The 19,358-nt window shown below is 36.0% G+C and overlaps 1 protein-coding gene across 3 annotated transcripts in view; it reads left to right on the forward strand.

The window, feature by feature from the left end:
* Positions 1-19,358, forward strand: part of DNAH3 (dynein axonemal heavy chain 3) — a 66,755-nt gene that overhangs the window by 12,567 nt on the left and 34,830 nt on the right. For all 3 annotated transcript variants that reach the window (XM_057416769.1, XM_057416768.1, XM_057416767.1), the window contains 20 exons: positions 310-505; positions 1,479-1,604; positions 2,304-2,499; positions 3,787-3,966; positions 4,343-4,479; positions 4,635-4,740; positions 5,323-5,501; positions 6,221-6,405; positions 7,675-7,798; positions 8,359-8,512; positions 10,184-10,328; positions 10,586-10,797; positions 11,122-11,213; positions 11,656-11,770; positions 12,351-12,467; positions 13,719-13,898; positions 15,660-15,796; positions 16,490-16,691; positions 17,605-17,697; positions 17,998-18,108. In XM_057416769.1, coding sequence (XP_057272752.1) covers positions 310-505; positions 1,479-1,604; positions 2,304-2,499; positions 3,787-3,966; positions 4,343-4,479; positions 4,635-4,740; positions 5,323-5,501; positions 6,221-6,405; positions 7,675-7,798; positions 8,359-8,512; positions 10,184-10,328; positions 10,586-10,797; positions 11,122-11,213; positions 11,656-11,770; positions 12,351-12,467; positions 13,719-13,898; positions 15,660-15,796; positions 16,490-16,691; positions 17,605-17,697; positions 17,998-18,108 — 2,987 coding nt within the window. The remainder of the gene's footprint in view (positions 1-309; positions 506-1,478; positions 1,605-2,303; positions 2,500-3,786; positions 3,967-4,342; positions 4,480-4,634; positions 4,741-5,322; positions 5,502-6,220; positions 6,406-7,674; positions 7,799-8,358; positions 8,513-10,183; positions 10,329-10,585; positions 10,798-11,121; positions 11,214-11,655; positions 11,771-12,350; positions 12,468-13,718; positions 13,899-15,659; positions 15,797-16,489; positions 16,692-17,604; positions 17,698-17,997; positions 18,109-19,358) is intronic.

Below are 19,358 nucleotides of genomic sequence, written 5' to 3' on the forward strand. Positions count from 1 at the left end.
GACAAGGAGCTGAAGCACAAAACAGACCTTCAAGAGGAAAGACAGAACAAAAGACCTTTAATCTGCTTCCCATTTTTAGAATCAGGAGCAATTCTTGTTTTCTTTTCCTGAAATAACTCTTTAGTCAAATTGCTAATTTGATTATTGTGCTGTATTTCATCCTGAAAACACACAAATGACTATATGACATTGTGTAAGTTTTAAGTGTGCAGAATTCTACAACTTCCTGAACTATGGAGATACTGTGTTTTCATGTGAAGGTTTTGACCATTCATGCAGTCTCACCATGATACATATGTTTTGTTCTAGTTGATTACATCTTGATGGATCCAGCTGAGAAAGAGAGACTGCTTATTGGAAGTACCCCACACCCCTTTCCCCAGAGAGTTGTCCGTGCACCAGTCCCATGGCACAGCTCTTATGTAGAAGCGAAAAGCTGGAATGAAAGGAATCTCTTCATAGTGAATCCATTGATGCCCACTTTGCAACAACTCTGGCTTTCTCAGTAAGATGTCTTGTCATACAACATTAATTAAATTGGGAATGTGTTTATTTTATGGCTTGCTTACAGAGTGTATCTCGCAGCATACGTTACAGAGATTCTGGAGGAGCCACTGGAGAGAAAGTAGCAAAATCTATTCTGTTTTGGATTTATTCTTTTTTTCCTGAGCTTGTAAGAATTTCAACATAAAATGGTTGTTTCTTGCAGACTCTGAAGCATGTCTTGCTGTCCACAGTAAAGAATGAGTAACTTCATGCTATGAAAAGATCATCTGTTTTGTTAAAGATGTTATCCTTAAATAAAGATTCAGTGCTCAAGTATTGGAATTCTCATCTTGAGTCCTGAAATTAACAAAATAAACTCTTAAAATTGAGTATCTTTCAAATGTCTGTAGTTGGAAGTTGTTCTGGGGACTTCTGAAAATTGCAATATGTCTCCTTATGAAGCTAGATATAGTAGGCAGTAATCCTGAGAGCTGAGAGCTGGTTTTGCATTTAAGTAACATTTGTAGGAATTCAAGTTCTTGTATGTTACAGATTGTGATACTTGCAATGCTGATGAATTCCCCCCCCCCCCCAGGGTAGCCAGGTTAGGTATCATTACTATTAATACAGAATAGAAGCTGTAGGTGTCATTTTATATGTTCTTCAATGCCTGCATACGCTAACAGATCTAGGAAAACACCAAGAAAATATTCATTTTAGCAAAGAATGCACACAATTTTAAATACAAGTAGTACCAAATGAAACTTGTGAAGCCTTCTATGCTTGCCAATAGCAAAAACCCCCACCATTAGAAGTGCACTTTTTGGACAGCCTAGCAGTAAAGTAGCATGCATCAATGAAATTATATTATTAGTGTTCATAAATACATATGAGATCTTCCTGACTATATGTCATTGTGGGATTTTTTTTTTTGTTTTTTTCTTTTTTAAACAGAATTCTGTAAAATATGTACTATTTTTTCACTTCCACAGGTATAGTCACCTAAGGTTTGTTCGTACTGAAGAAATCCTTTCTGGAAACCTGCCACTGTTGCCTGCTGATTTCAAGGAGGTTATTCGAAGACACTGTGTGGAAGCTCATGATATTCTTCAGAACCAGTCAGTGCCAACTGTAGTAACAGTGGATAAATAGAGTGCCTTAGGCTCTGATTTACATGAAGCTCCGTTTTTAAAACAGATCTTAGACTGAGATCACACTAGTCCCAGCTGCAAGGCTGCCAAAACAAAGGGGCTAAAGAGAGGAGAGGAATAAACATCTGAGTGCTGAAACAGCTACTGAAATGCAAGAGTGCTTGTACATGAACAAATGGGAATAAACTGACTATGAATAAATATAGACTGGAAATTAGAAGGTTTCTACCTGTGAGAGAGTGGAGCCTAAACCTATAAAAACAGTGACAGGAAACCTGACTTCTTTAAGAATGGAAACTGATCAATTTAAGAAAGAGATTATATGAGGTCATTGCCCATGATATAAGGTGACTGCATTCTGCCACCTGAGGTCTCTTCCAAACTTAAGTTTGCCATTTAATGCCAGTAATTTAATATTGTCACTAGTATTTTGTCTATTAATATTAATTTAAAATAATAGTAGGGGTCCTTTGTAACAAGATTACTTAGCTTAAAAGCTCAGGTTTCCTCTAAGTTCTAGTAGGTACAGTTTTGTTTGACATCTAGTTGACAATTCTCTGCTAGCCCTTTGAATTTTGCTAATTCTTTGAGTAATTTCTGATTTCATTGCAAGGAGCAAAGTAAGACTAAGATGCTTTTAAAAACTTTGTTAATATTTCATTGTAGCTGGATCCCAGCTTGTGCATCCATTTTCCGTGATCAGAAAAGAGAATGGCTTCATTTTGCTCCTAAAAATGACTGTGATTCTTCTGAGCAGGTTGAAAGCTATTTTTATTCGGTGGCAAGTCTAATGTCATTACAATTACGTGAAATGGTTGTTAACTCCTTAGAAGATCTTCTTGCATTTTTTATGATCCACAAGGTATATGCTGTTAAGTATATCTGTAATTTTCAGTATTACATAGAGATAATAATTCATCTAGCCATAAATTGTGATGTTCTTTGAAGGCTAAAATATCCCAGATAGCTCTTGCCTCCATAAGAAAGGGCTGGATCCTTCAAACAGTTGTGCATACTATCAGATTTTTTCTGCATGGTCAAGAACTACCTACTTGAATAATTTGCAGGGTTGGGGTTGCAACTAGCTGTTTATAGTTTCCAACTCTTATCTTGAGGGCTGTGCATAACGCACATTTGCTGAAGCCATATGAATAGGATTATAGATTCATAGAATAGTTCGGGTTGGAAGGGACCTTCAAAGGTCATCTAGTCCAACCCCCCTGCAATAAGCAGATTAATCCCATTTGAAGTCAAAAGTTTGCATAATCATACATGTAACCCTTGACAGAAGTAATTTCTGTATGCAGTTTCAGTCTGTACCAAATGAGTAGCTTGTATTATTTCAAGTAATGTACATGATTATAATAATAATAATACACTCTAAGAGTTTTTACAACTGTTTTGGCTATGATAAAGTTGCCTCGGTGGAAATGAGTTCTTTAAATCACCCAGAAGTTACCATGATAGACAAGCCAAACATATTTAAACAGAATAAATGTGGCAGATTAAATACCGCATTACAGCCAGAGGATCACACTTTATACTGTATGCTGTCAGACCTCATGCTAAACTTTGCATCTGGGTGATGATGGTGTTGCTGATGGCTGCGTTTTTTTTTAGGGTTTTTTTTGGTCTTGTGGGATAGTTTTGGTTTGAGGTTTTGGTGTTTTTTCTGTTTTTGTTTTTTGTTGTTGGTGTAAATCATTATAGTGTCTACATGGCAAGTTTAGTTGTGGACTCAAAGGTAATTTGAGGGTAAGGCAGTTCTTACTACCATACAAGGTAGTTAAAAAAAAATAAAATAAGGCAACAGGATCTTGTATTTGAATCTAGATTTTATTTCTGATAGACCTTATGGATGTATTTTTGTTCTTCATGGTAATTAGTGCTTTACTTCTGTTCCTTAAGGGAAAATCAAGGCCATTAGGCTTAAATGCAGTTTCTGAATTCCAACTTTTAGAGATTCATTTAGGATTTGGCATCTTGAAATTTAGTGTATTGGGGCATCGGTATTTTGAGTAAAAATCAGGGTAGAATATCTCATTGGTGCTGTGTATTTAAGAGATTTGGGGGAGTTTGAATCTCTTAAAAATTATTGTAGTTGTAGGTGATTTCTTGAACATAAACAATTTTAATTCTTTTCCCTAAGGATGGAAATGATTTTCCAGAACCATATCAAGAACTGCAGTTCTTTATACCTCAGATACTAATAGTCAAACTCTATGTGGAAGACCCCAAGATTGTCTTTGAGCCACCTTTGAAAGAATGTTGGGATTTAATCAGTCATTGCTTCAGGGAAATCCTGCATAGTGCTGAGGAACTTCCAAAGGTACTGGATATACAAAATACCATATGAATAAAATATGTCTGTGATATATGAATGAAGCAGAAAGCTGACAAATGAAAGATAAAGGTGAGGGCTGTGTATCATGAATTGTGTGAAATTCTGTGACTGTAGAAGATAGCATAGGAATTGTTCTTTTTCAGAGTCAAACTTTATTAAAGCTCTGATTTGATTTTCATATAGAGTTCACAAGCAAACTATGAATGTAACCAAATGTTAATTATGAATCAGAGCCTTTTCATATTAAAGTGTATTTTTATGAAATAATTAATGTTTTTGAAGTAGTGGGCAAATGGGTAATAGAACACCTTATTTCCCTTATGGTATGCATAATTACAGTATTTGCAATGGTTCCCTTTAGGTAGAAAGAGTTCTGTTTCCAGAATTAAAAAGAGATGATCTCATCCTCCATACAGTCAAACCAGATGAATCATTATTTATAGAGTATGTGAACAAACTTGAGAAGATATTTGAGAGCAACATACTTGGTCCACAGAAGTAAGTTTTGGCTGCTGACTCTGTTGCCCATCCAAACCCTCAGATTCATCACACTGTCCATTTGACTCAAACAATTTGAGTTGATTTGTTTCTTTTTATAGAGAATCTTCATATTGGAATCTAACATGTTTTTTATGTGATTTTCGGTGTTTAAGGTATTTAAACGTGTACAGGAAATATAGCAATCTTTTGAACGGCAATGCACAGCAAGATGTCACAGATTTCTTGCAAGGAGATTTTTCTTTAGAAGGTTTAAGTGAGGTAATTATGTAACTGACAACTTCTACATGTTGATACAGCAGCTAACGCATCACACTTTACTTCCTAATCTGTTGCCTAAAGAACTCCTATTCAGATCACTTGTTTCTCCCTTGGGAATACTAGGGAAGCCATCTCGGTTTACATAGCTCCTTACCGTAGGGTTGCTGTGCAAATGTAGAAGGAGGTTTCTTTAGGGCCTATGGGTTCTATGGGTTTTGCTGTGTCTATACTAGAAGACCAGTGGAAGGCTTCCCAGAATATTCAGTGAATCTGCAGCTTGCTGGTCTTTTGACTTTCTTATCCTTAGTAAGTCCTGTCTACTTTTATTATCTGCATTCCTGAGTTAGCCTATGGCAAAGTTAGGCAACTTGTAGTATTCCTTAATCTGGCATATTGTTAAGCAAAACTTTCAGCTGTGAAATCTGTGGGTAGGAGATGAGCTCTAGAAAGATAAAAAATAGTTGCTCCTTCTTCTGTTTGGAATATTTTATCAATTTGCTGGATGGGAAGTAATTAGTTGTTTAGTATTTTTCTTCTATGACTTTAAGGAAAAATAACAAATGTATTATTTTCCATTTGTAGAAGATTGACAGCTTTACAAAGCTGAAAAGAGAGATTGCTTCCATGCACGTCACTCTTCCTCTGGCCATGTTCTGTCTGGATGCTTTACAGCTGAATGAGGAGCTCTGCAATCGGACCCAAAATCTTAAGGATAGATTGATTGAATTTGAAGTCACAGTAAACAGAGAATTAAATGAAAGGTACATGTTGTGAACATGCATGATTCTTGCTGTCTGGGTGGACTGATGCTGTAAATCCGTGAGTGAGATAAATTTCTACACCTGCTGGGTTTCTAGTGCTCCCCAGACATGCAAGGGACACCAAAGTGGGTGTTTAACAGGAACAGAAATACTTGTAAATAAATATCTAACTCAGTCTATATAGGCTACATATTAGACTGGAAAAACGCCCTTGTTCTTTCCTCCTTTACTGACCTAGGATTTGGGTTGAGGTCCTTGCTTCCCCTGCTGGTGTCTAGCTAAAGCTACATGTAGAATGTACTATGCAGCTGCATTTGTCTTGTCCCTGACATTTTTTTCCCTTTTTTTTTCTTTTCTTTTTTTCCTCTTTTTTTCTTGGGAAGGAAATTCTAAACCTATAGGAAGGAAACATCAATATGCTGTTAATTGTAATTTGAAACCAACTTACTAATCATTCTATTATATATAAATTCTCATGAAGATATGTAAATATATAAGCATATATATTATTATAGATACATAAACATATATTAAAAAATACGTATAACAATATAACTGATTGTCCAGAGTAAAACAGCATCCTTTATAAATGCCTATCTGAATAGTTAATTTATGAAGAAATTTAATATTGTTCTTTAAAAGACGAATTTCATTAACAAGACCTTGCATCACTCTTCACTTATGGTCCAAGTGATGTGTTTGTTTTCTTTTTGTTGTAGAATTTGTGGTGAATATAACTTGATTGCAGGGAGAATGAATGAGCTGCCTATGAACACTGTAGAGCTAGTGGAGTACAATGCGTACTTAAAGAAATCCAGTGAAGTTACTGTTGTCAAACTGAGATGGGAGGTAGCTGAAGCAGCACGCAGAATGGAATTCCTCATGGATTATGCTTTTCTTTCTGGTATGTCTCAATTACAGAATATAAAAGTCTCCATGTGAAAATATTTATATATAGATATTAGGCTCTGCATGTTTCATCTTCTAGAATGCTAATGGAAAGCTCCAAAACAGGCAGAAACAAAGTTTAAAGAATTTAGAAAAGGCCAAAATGTACCAATGCAGGAAGGCATGGTTAGAAATAGTATACAGCACAGGCAGATTTTTTTTCCTGTGGTTTAGAGAATGTCTTAGATACTGTCAGATTGATGTAATGTTATCTGTCCCAATGGTGTTACACCTTTATGTTATTCAGCAATAAGTCTTGAGTGAAATACCATTTAGAAAGCCATGTCTTGAAGACTCTAGGACAGCTTTTGGAAGGTACAAAAGTGAGAACTTGCATCTCTGCAGCTGAGTGGAGGCATTTTGTTGTTTTGCTACCATGGTTCTTGGTTGATACAAAGGTTATTTGCCAAGATACAGGAAGCATCTGTAGAAGTTGCGTTTAGTTTGCACTTCTGATATTATTTGCCATGCATAAAACCAAAGAGCAGTTATTTATATGAATTCTTACCCATTTTAGTGGCAGGATGAGCCTTTCTCCTAAAGGAGAATACAGTCCCAGATCAGACAGCGATAGAAACAACTAGGATATGCCATGTTTATTACAATTCATTTATGATAAAAATTAGTATGTTTATGGAAACCAGAGCATTTTCTATTATATTTTGGACTGGAATGTTTGCATGCACAGTAGTTCATAATTGTATGTTCCTTGTAACTGAGTTTATAGGCACATGTCCTGCAGTTAGTTATAATGAGCTAAGTGCAATAAACAGACAAATATGATGATGGAGATATCTGCTCAATATAGTTATTATTCTCTAGCTTTTGTGAATAACTCAGCATTTACACATTGTGCACTAAAAATGGTCTAAACTTTACTTTCACCCACCTTAGGTAGGTATATATATTTAGTTAGGAATGATCTGTCTCTGTGTGTAGTTGAATGGAATTAATATTCTTTCTAATTGTCACTGCCTAGCTAAGGTCTTATTCAGAGAATTTCACATTATTTACTTGATTTTAGATTTTTACTATCAATCTAACTTGCTTTAGGGAACAGTTCTCTTTTCAGTGAAGATAATTCAGCCAGCAGCTTGGAAATGTGTAGCTTCTTAGACAGCTTACTCATAGATGCAGTTGTAGCTATTTTCCTTACTCTTCACAATGGTCATTCTACTGGATCATTGGTTAAAAGGTATTTTCTGAAAGATGTTTTTTATTTTAGATGATGACATACGCCTGAATAGCACAGTTTTCCATTGGCCTAATCAGATTGAGACAATCTTTGATAACAGCAGATACGAGTTGTCTAACAAGAGGAAGCATATAGAGAAGGCTTTGCTTGAAAGGTATGGTGTTAAGACATTTTTTTTCACTGGGTATTTTTTAAAGAAAATAAAAGTTTCATTATCAGTAAAAGGGAAATAATGTCAAAAAAAGGCAAACTTGGAAAGCAGCTGAGAAAATAAGAAATAAACCTTTTTATAGTATTATGGAAATTTCAGGAAAATACTGTTGTTGAGGGTGGATTAGAATATTCCTACTCTTAAATAGGTCTGAAAGGAGGAATTAAGGATGTTGTTAGAATAGTCATCATTTTTTATCTTCGTATGTTGCTTAGTACAGCATTGCAAATAATTTTGCTAGATTATTTTCACTCTTCCTTTATTTCCTCTAGGTAGTAAAGATAGCAAATACAAGTGAACTAAATCAGTTGTAGTTTTGAAAATGATTCTTGAAATCTAATCCTATGAACTGCATAGTATTGCTATAACTGATCAGTGAGTTTTCACTGGCATCTGTATTTACTTTAGTATTGAGAACAGTGCCTGTTACAATTAATAAAATATTTGAAGCCTGAAGAGACAAAAACCAGAACATCGTATTACCTTAGCTGTCTTTACCTTAGGTGTTCTCAATTTGAGGAAGCTCTTGAAGGTTATAACAGAGAAGTAGAAAGCTTCAAAAAGCGGGGTATGATGACCACAGAAGAAATGAAGAACAACACTGAAAAATTTAAAGAGTTAAACAAGAATCTAAATAATGCAGTAACAGAACATGAGGTTAGTATTTATTAGTCAAGTATGGAGTGGTTTGCAATGTGCTGGATGAGCTGAAGTTTGGTTCCTGCCTTTGTTGTTTTCAGGGTTTGGGCCATATATTATCAAGATGGCTTTAAAATTTCCAAATTCAAAACCATGTGGCAGATATCTCCTTGTCCTTAAATGCTGAGTTGTCCCTACTGCTGAGTAGAAGAGGAAGTTTCTTAGGAGAAAAAAGTTTAAAGTTGAAATACTGAATTTCAGTGTTTCCAAGCAGTAAGTAATAGGAGGATGCTATTCATGGAAAACAGATTTTTTCTGTCCGTGATGGCAGGAGCAGAATGCTAGAGGAGTGACATTTTCCCTGAACCGTGCTTTGTGCTGCTGCAGCTATGTTCTCAGTCCCCCTACTTGTCCTCTAATTAAAACCAAATGTGTTTTGACTGTGTGTATCATTTCCAGAAGTTGCCTATAGGTATTAAATATATGTTAGATCACAGAAAGGGATGTTTCAGATGCTAGATGATCAAGACTCCTTAATTCTAGTCAGGGCTCTCCATCTGGTGTACTGTGTGTTTCTAGGTTGAATAGTTTGCCTTAGCTGTGCCTCTGCTGGGAAATGAGAACAGGTACCTTTGAGAGATCTCACAGGCATTGTGAGGATTAATTAATCTTGTAAATCATATTCAGCATATATGGAGCCTTAAGGATCAAGATTTTAATTAAGTCCTGCTCAAAAGAGAAAATTGAGCCAATTAAATGAGTTCAGGATTTAGAAAAATTGCTAGTCTTACATATCAACACTAAAATTGATTTAAAGGCATCCAGTATATTTAATTAGTGTGAGTTAAGAGCACTGATACATTGCTATAGGAAGATCAGAATAAGTAATTGAGTTTCTTAATACATGATCACAATGAGGTCTGTATCCACACAAATTACATGACAATGAGCTTAGAGGATACATGAAGTTAAAAATTATGTTGGAATGTGGATCCTTACATTTCTGTGCCTGCATCAGACACTGAATAATTAAAAGTTTTCTGTAAGGTCTGTTTGCACTGTAAAAGCACAGCCTGAAACTCAGTCTGAATTCAGTGTTTTCATTTCAAAGAGCCTTTCTCTGTGCTTACCTCCCTACCTGTAACATGAAGAAGGGAGTGCTTTTTTTAATCTAAATCTTTGCACATTGATTCATACTGTAAAGTCTTTTGGAAAAAAACCCCATATCTTACCATGAATAAGCACAGCACAGCAATAAGTATCTGTTTTGGTTGGAGCTCCCAGGTGTTTCTGTAATAGGAAAATCACAAGTAAAACCAATTCCTGTGAGCTTATATGACCGAGAAGCTTACATCCAGATTTCAAAGTGAGTTGGTAACTTGTGAGCCTTGGTTTCACTGAATGCCATGGTACATTATCTTTTTCTAAAATTTATGCAGATTTTTTAATTATTTGAGTAGTAAAAGATACCAGCAAATAACTGGGGTGGGGGTGGGGGTGGGGGGGTGGGGTTCAAGAGCATAGTTACCTAATTTACCTAAAATTCACAGGCACAACTCTGCAAATCTGCCTGGCTTTATGACATGTAAAAAAAAAATAAAATTCAATATTTCTTATTTAAAAGTTTAAAAAACAGTAGGTATTTTTGATGGAAATAAGATTTTTTTTTTTTTCCCCCCTCTCTTAAAGGCTATTAATAAAGAAGAGGAGTTACTTCAGTTGACCAAGAGTCAGTTTCCTCTACTGCAAATTGTAATTGCAAACAAAGAACCCTTTGAGCAACTTTGGACAACAGCATATAGTTTCCATACCAAATCTGAGGAGTGGATGAATGGTGAGGCTTTGGTGTTCATTGATGAAACATGTAATTTTCTGTTAGTTAAGTAGAAGCTGAAAGGTTCATTAGTTGTGAGAAAATAATTTTCAATAAATAAATGCTGTTAAGCAGTGTGAAACAGTTGTTGACTTGGATTTTGCATTAAAATAATTTTTTTGTAACATGATTGATTTCCAGTTAAAAGGAGAATGATTATAAATACCAGTAAATAAACCACCCTGTAAATCTTTGCATTTTTATACTGTTGTATTCAGGATCAATCCAGATGTTGAATGCTGAAGAAATTACTGAAGAAATTGGAAGTATGTGGAGGACTATGTACAAGCTCACTAAGAGTTTTCCAGATCTGCCTCAGCCTAGACGCTTAGCAGAAACTATGAAATTTAAGCTTGATAAATTTAAACTGCATCTTCCTGTCCTGTCAGTTGCCTGCAATCGTGGAATGAGGGAGAGACACTGGGAACAGGTACTTTAAAACTCTGCTGTAACCATGGAAGTATTCTGCCACAGAAACTGACAGTTCAATGCACTATTCCATATATTCCATTCTGTGAAATACAGTAATACTTCTGTATTTCACAATAGGAAGATCCTTTATCCTGTCACATGATAGATCAGGTTTTGAAACTGTAATGGTAGAGGCAGGATCTTCATTGCTTAATAATTTATGGTGGAAAAGCAAATTAGGGCGGTGTATTAGTACTTCCTTAGCATTTATTTCCTGTTGTTTGAGAAGTCTGCTGGAAGCATGCATCCTGATAATACAGTTTATTTTTTACTTTATTTTCAGATTAGTGAAATTGTAGGATGTGCGATCAAACCTGATGAAACTACTACTCTTAAAAACATACTGGATTTTGGACTCTCAAAATATATTGATAAGTAAGAAGCTGACTTTCAGAATTGTGAATTCTCACTTTTTAGACAGTCGTTGTGTTTCGTATGTCAGATACCAAATATTAGTTTGTTTGGGGTTCTTTGTGTGCTGTAAGTACATGCTGTAAACTCAACTCCTTTTATCAAGCTATGGATAGAACTGTCAGTTGTCGTATAGCACAGAGGTACCAAAACCCAGAGTCTTATTCCTAAACCACTTATTTTGCACATTTAAAAATGTCTGTCTGTATGTATCTTCAAATTAATATTAATATCTCTAACTTGGTGAGCCTAAAAGGGTAAAAATATTCCTTTAAATAAGAGTATGATATTATTAACTAATTCATATGAAAGGTAGTCTTGATACACAGCTCTGTCTACAACTGCTTCTTTTGGCTCTTCAGCTGTGTTGCAAAACATTTCAAAGATGTGTTTCATTTCCATTTAGGCTGGAACCTATTGGAGCAGCTGCAAGTAAGGAATATTCCTTAGCAAAAGCAATAGACAAAATGAAACAAGAATGGGCTAACGTGCAGTTCAGTTTGACGAAGTACAGGGGTACTGTGAGTAAACACCAAATCTATATGCATATATTGTGGAAAAGAATTACTTTGATTCTGAATAACAATTGAGAAATAATGGAGTATTAGAGGCTGATTCATTGTGGTATGATGGAAAGTGGTATCATATCTCAGAGCCTGGGCAAATACATATATTGCTATATATCCTTGTATTTGGACCTAAGTATCTGTATAACTTGTGATCTCAACATATTCATCCTAACAAATCTGTAAGCCTGCGAGCTTCTCCAGTGTCATAAGGGAAGCTGGACTGGTAATGAAATTTTAACTTGCCTGGAAGAAACAGGAACCACAGTGCAAAAGATTGAGTCAGAAGTCACCAGCATCCCTGGCTAGCTTCCCATTCACAAAACAACTTACCTCTTGACCTTTGAAACAGAGATTTATAGTATGTATATTTCATATCTTCAAACATGTTGCAGGCTTTCTCAATGCCTTGCTACTTTCCTAGATTCAAGCATAATGGAGAAGGGGGAAACAGGAAGCTGAATGAGTGTGAGGTTGAAGAGCAGTGAAATAAAGCAACTACTATTTGTCTTGTCAAAATGTGATGTATTTACAGGACACCAACATCCTGTCAGCAGTTGAGGACATCCAGCTTTTGCTGGATGATCACATTGTTAAAGTTCAGACAATGTGTGGCTCTCCCTTCATCAAACCAATAGAAGCTGAATGCCGGGTAAGGAAAAGCTGGTTTGAGCTTGCAAGTCTCATAATATGCTTTCCTGAAGTGCTTTAAGATATTTTGGCATGATAAGAAGTTACATAGTTTTAAGCTGTTTCTAAGAACACACATTCATATTTTTCTTCAAGAGCTTTGAATTTTAATGGTTTCCAGACAAAGGTATGTAAAGCTTGCTTAACAACTAAAGAAATTTGCTAATCTAGGCGTTATAAGCATCAGGTTTTTGTTGAATGTCTGGGGAATGGGTCAGTCGATTTAAACAAATCCTGCTGCATTGTGTAAAAAGGCATAGATCTGTCAGTTATAAGAGATAATTTATTTCTAATCCCCTGGTATTGATCCATAGAAGTTTCAAAGTCTTTTTAGCTGTCCTACTCTTTTGTAAACATGTGGTCTTTGTTAAAGATAATAGATTTCTAATAGGAAGGCTATGCAGAAAGCAGACTTCTTTCCCATCAGTATGTAATACCAATTTTTCTGGCCTAATAGTGGTGATTTGTAAGCAATGCTGAGACCTAAATTCTATTATTTTCTGTGGATTTTAGCCAAATTGTAGGTAAAGCTGAGTTCTGTTTTCCAGTAGAGCTGGTGAAATGAAAGGGAATGGTTAATACAGAGCTATCTTAACAGTCTTCATGTACCTCTTGCAGAATAATGAACAATACGGGCTGTTTTCTTCCTGCAATATATTCCCTTGCATATCTCTTACACTGCAGACTGTTAAAGTCACAAAAGCAATGCTGTCTGAAATTTTTATTCAGAATCTTTCTCTATTTTTAAAACAGATTTGTTCTGCTAGAGTTGCATGAAATAGCTTTTTTAGGGGTCCAAAAGTTGAACCGACTCTTTGTAGGGCCTGTGAATTGATGTTTTTTCAGTTTGCTGAATACCTTATAAAGCTTTTATCTTTTCATTGCTGATAAGATAGAATGCACACAAGTAGAATTAAAAGAAGAGATTCTGGACTGGCATGCCGCTCATCTCTGTACTTCTTAAGCAGTTCTCTCACAAATTACTGTAAAAAGTGCTAGCAAAAGAATTAATCTGTTGTTTGTAAGAAATATTCAGATGTTTATTAGTCTTGGGGGTTTCTTAAAGTTTCTCCCTCCTTTAAAATTGTTTGTTGTTTTTTTTTATTTTATTTGTTTGTTTCCTTTGAAGCCAAACAACTTACGCTTTTTGATTCCTCAGTGTAGATTATTTCTTGATAGAATTTTGCTTAAATATTTAATGTTTTCATTACAGGCTTGGGAAGCTAAACTGTGTTTAATACAAGATATTGTAGATAGCTGGTTAAAATGTCAGGCAACATGGTTGTATTTGGAACCAATTTTTAGTTCAGAAGACATTATAGCTCAAATGCCTGAAGAGGGCAGAAAGTTTCGAATTGTGGATTCATATTGGAAGGACATTATGGCACAAGTGGTAAGTGCTTGCCTTTAATTAAGCATGTATTTTTATGCCCATCTGGTAACATGATTATTACTCTCATGAAGATATACAGGCTTTTCTGGAGTTAGATACTTCTATTTAAATCACAAGAAGGTATAATACGGCATGGAAAACCCTTACTAAAGCACACCAATATCTGATCTTGCAGTAAAAGTGGTTTATTGTATCATTATTGCTTCAAGCATTCTACTTTGGATACAGTTAGATTTTGCATGTGACTTTTAAGCAAAATAAAATGTATATTTTGCTTAAATTATTACTGCAATAAATGTGGTTTTTTTGCATATTATTTTTCTCTAATATGTGGTGGCATGGGTATTTGAAACTTAGGTGAATGTGTACTGAGATGGCAGTGTGTCAGGATAAGATAATGGGGATTGCAAGTGCAATTGGCTATTCTGTTAAGTTCCCTAACTGAGAAGTTGGGTAAAAGGACACTACCTGGTAGTGTAAGCTGAGATATTTGTCAAAAAACATTTGGAGTGTGTAATTGTGTGATAAAGGTGTTGAAATAATAGAACTAAATAGAAGTTGAGACCTGTCTAACAGCTCAGACTCTGTCAATGATGAAGCCCATTCAGAAATAGGTGTATTCTTTCAAATTAAGGGGAATGTTATCAGAAATTAAAAATGTGACCAAGATGGCAAGAACAGAGAATAACTGTCATAGAATCATAGAATAGTTAGGGTTGGAAAAGACCTTAAAATCATCAAGTTCCAACCCCCCTGCCATGGGCAGGGCCACCTCACATTAAACCATGCCACTCAAGGCTCTGTCCAACCTGGCCTTGAACACCGAGAGGAATGGAACAGTCACAACTTCCCTGGGAAACCCATTCCAGTGCCTCACCACCCTAACAGTGCTGAATTTCTTGTTGTATCCAATCTAAACGTCCCCTGTTTAGTTTTAACCCGTTTTACCCCTTGTCCTATCACTACAGTCCCTAATGAAGAGTCCCTCCCCAGCATCCTTATAGGCCCCCTATCAGATACTGGAAGGCTGCTATGAGTTCTCCACGCAGCCTTCTCTTCTCCAGGCTGAACAGCCCTAACTTTCTCAGCCTGTCTTCATGGGGGAGGTGCTCCAGTCCCCTGATCATTCTCATGGCCCTCCTCTGGACTTGTTCCAACAGTTCCATGTCCTTTTTATGTTGAGGATACCAGAACTGCACACAATACTCCAGGTGAGGTCTCACAAGAGCAGAGTAGAGAGGCAGGATCACCTCCTTCGACCTGCTGGTCACGCACCTTTTGATGCAGCCCAGCTTTCTGGGCTGCGAGTGCACACTGAAGCTGGCTCATGTTCATTTTCTCATCAACCAACACCCCCAAGTCCTTCTCCACAGGGCTGCTCTGAATCCCTTCTCTGCCCAACCTGTAGCTGTGCCTGGGATTGCTCCGACCCGCATGTCATGTACTGTAGCTCTGTTTGACAGAACTTATTTGTGAATGGAGAAAAATGTAACAAGCTCAATAAACAAGAGCAAGTAACAAAGATTTTAACTTCTGTGGATATTTCCTTGTTTCATTATTTTCTGTAAGGTTCAAATTGGTAAAAGTGACAGTCTCAAAACAAAACAGTCAAATATGCATATGTATTTAATAAAGTGAAGGCACAGTACAAAGAAGAGTCTCTAGCTTTTTAGACTCCTGCAACATATGTGATTGATGATAATAATTTTAATGTACAAACCTACTGTGAGCAGTTTTTACTGTGTAATTGTTTTTACAAAGGTGAAGAGCACAAAGGTACTTGTAGCAACTGAACAACCCATGATGTTAGAGAAACTTCAGGAAGCAAATGCCCACTTAGAAGATATTCAAAAGGGGTTGAATACTTACTTGGAGAAGAAAAGATTATTTTTCCCAAGGTAAATTAATTAAACACGCCTAAGTTAGAGAGAAAAAGCCAAAAGCTCTTTCAAACCATCTCTATTGAACTGAAAAGTCTCATTGTATAAACATGTGGGGAACAGTCCCATGCAACAAAAAATGAAAAGCTGTTCTTTTCTTCAGACATAGTTTGCCTCAGCTCTAGTTGAATTTGAAATGCAATAGGCAAATAGACAAAGGTGGGGAGGCAAAATCTGTCTAGCACAGTGTAAACTTACAATCAGAAAGACATTATCACTTATAGGACATTTTTGAAGGAACTTGCTACCTTCCCATGACTGATTTGCAATTATTTCTCTGCCCTATCCTACTTAGTTGTGCAGAGGTGTGTGATGCATAGGAGTTATATATGATTATGAGGAATAGAATTCTTTGTTTTTACAAGGTACTTACTGGCTGCATAGATATATATATGGTTTTTCCTTTATGAGTTTGAGAACCCCTCTTTCTTCCTCTGCATAAAATGATGATTATATTGAAATTCTGAAAAAACAAGCGATGAGTTTTGTAATGTTCAAAATTGCTGAAGACAAAGGATTTCAGATAATAATTTCCTCTCTGTTATACTAGTGTCTTAAGCAACATAAAACCAATTTCATCTATCTTGACTTAATTAATGAAAAGTTTGATTACTTGAAAGTGCATGATCATTAATTGTGCTTTTCTAACAGATTCTTTTTCCTGTCTAATGATGAGCTACTTGAAATACTGTCTGAAACAAAGGATCTCCTTCGAGTGCAGCCACATTTAAAGAAGTGTTTTGAAGGAATTGCTAAACTGGAATTCATAGACAAGCTGGAGATCGTAGGCATGACCAGTTCAGAGAAAGAAACTGTTCCTTTCATAGATAAAATCTATCCAGCAAATGCAAAAGTAATTGTAAAAATATATACATCTTTTACTATGGGATATTAAATTAATACTTTGCTTAAAGTTTATGTTTTTGGTGAATGAAGTTTAGAAGACTTCAGATCATGAAAGGTGTTTAGAAAGTGAGAGTACAGACTGGTATTCTAGAACAAAAAGGATTTGCTAGAGAAAGGAGAAGACATACCAAGTTTGTGGTAAATTCCTCTAGGCACTTTCCTGCAGGTTTATACACCTACTACTTTTAAGATGTAAATAGATAGATAAATAAAGGTGTATATACACACATGTGTATAATCCAAGCTCTCTATATACATATGTATCTAACATTGCACAGCATAGCTGAAACGCAGAAAAATGAGGGAAATGATGGCTGGCAGTGAAGGATCAGAGCATTAGTTCAAAAGGGATCTGGGTAGAAGTAGTAGCATTGTAAGTTTTGAAAAGTATCTCAGTTCCATCTTTTTTCTGCTATTCTCAGTGTGAAGGTATGGAGCTGAATTGCTGTAGGGTAACAAAAAAGAGATGAAAAGTGGGGCATGTTGTGAGTTAAAAGATACCCTTTTTCTCTTAATCCTCCAGGAATAAAACCTGGAGGAAAAATGCCCTGGGTTAAAATGACCAAGCTTGATTGACCATGCAATCTGTAATCTGCATTTTTGTGTGTGTTTATATGAAACATATCCAGTTATTTCTTAAACTGGATTGTCTTTAGTTAACTTGATATGCCTGTCTTCAGACAGTGTTAAACTGCAGTACTGCCTTTCAGAATTTGGGAAATTTCAACCTTTTTTCCTCCTATATACCACACCCAGATTGGTAGAAAGCATATTTAAGCATATTTCAAAGAAAATGTCTTTCAAGAGGAATATAATCAGGAAATGTGTATTGACTCTTGACTGGTTTTCTTTTTTTGAAGGGCATGGTAGAAAAATGGCTTTTGCAAGTAGAGGAAATGATGCTGGCCAGTGTAAGACAAGTTATTGAAAATGGCATAGGAGAATATATCGAGGTAATTGTTCCTGAATTAGAGAATAAAATAGATCTCACAAACAACTGTATGTGAACAGGTTGCTGAAATTCTTAGCCAAGGAAACTCATTTGAAGCTAAGCAGAAATCAGCTATCCTTGTTCAGGAGTATCAGTGTGATGTTTTAACTCTGAACTTCTTGAATAAAAGCTATTAAAGCTTTCCATGTTGATTCTCATCTATTTACAGCATGAGACATTTTGACAAGTAATTGTTATCAGTGCCTGTAGTCTACTGTGTTTATACAACTTCCTACATCTGGCATGGGTCTTTTTGTTTAAGGTTCCTCGAAAAACATGGGTACTTCAGTGGCCTGGACAGGTGGTTATTTGTGTTTCATCCATTTTCTGGACAGAAGAAGTGTCTGAGGCTATAAGGAAAGGAACTTTACCAGTAAGATTTTCTTCTACCTTTATATTTCTAAGCACTAAAATCTGACTAATTAATAAAAACACCTTCTAGGAAAGAAGATCCTCACTCACACCGTATTGCAATTTACTCATATAGTGTGCTTAATTTTGTGTTTCATTTTTTCTTGTGTCTTAGTGGGAGCTTGTTCTCATTTACTTTGATGTGTATCAGAATTCCCACTAAAGGGAATAGTATTACTTTATTTAAAAGTAATACTGATGTAAATTAAAGTACCAAACAAAAAGGGATAGACTGTTGTTAAACACTATGTATTTGGACTTGTAACTTTTGTCTTCACATGTGAAGCTTCATGGAAAGCTTCTGACAGAATGGCCCAGTTATTTGCCTGGTTATTGTTAGGTTCTCCTGGTGATAAAGGTGCAGCAGCCAAGTCTCTTATGTGCTCTTATGTGTTTGTAGTGTCTCTGTCATCACAGTGGTTTTAAGTATCACTTCATTGAGGCTAATCAGATGCATGCTCAAGTAATAGAAATAATTTCTTACTAATTTGGTAGGCTTATGTCTGATCCTTATGGAGCTAGGTGGATGAGGATTTATTTGGGAATTAATTCTGTCAACAGTGTTTGGGCTTCTTTCTAAATGTGGAAATAGAAAAATTTTAATAAACTTTACATCAAATTTTAATATTTAACATTTTAATATTAGCTCTTTGTTTCTGGATCCTTACTGATTATCTTACTGATTACTTATACCTGGATCCTAACTTCCCTTTGTTATTCCGGTGGTGAGGCACTGGAATAGGTTGCCCAGGGTGGTTGTGAATGCTCCGTCCCTGGCAGTGTTCAAGGCCAGGTTGGACGAGGCCTTGGGTGATAACGATTTAGCGTAGGGTGTCCCTGCCCATGGCAGGGGGTTGGAACTAGATGATCTTAAGGTCCTTTCCAACCCTAATGATTCTATGATTCTATGATTTAATACCAGTTGAAGGTCTTATTCCGCACACCCCATCAGAACTGAAAATATGTATTACTTTCAAAGAAAATATCCTGAACAATCCATAGCTTAAGAAAAATGAGAAAGAATCACAGGACATAAGGGATCTGTTGACATCATGCAGTCCAACCCTTGTTTAGGGCAGGGCAGACTAAACCTGGTTGCTAATGGACTTGCTCTCGTATGCTTAAACCTGTCTTCTATGGGAGATCTGAAAACTGGAAGAGCACTCCAGATGTGGTGTCAGCAATGCTGACTAGAGGGAAGGGATCATCACC

This window comes from Pezoporus wallicus, unplaced genomic scaffold (genome assembly GCF_028554395.1).
Source record: "Pezoporus wallicus isolate ANWC-B61680 ecotype Strahan unplaced genomic scaffold, APGP_CSIRO_Pwel_v1 scaffold_7392, whole genome shotgun sequence".
In the NCBI taxonomy this organism is placed as follows: Eukaryota; Metazoa; Chordata; class Aves; order Psittaciformes; family Psittacidae; genus Pezoporus; species Pezoporus wallicus.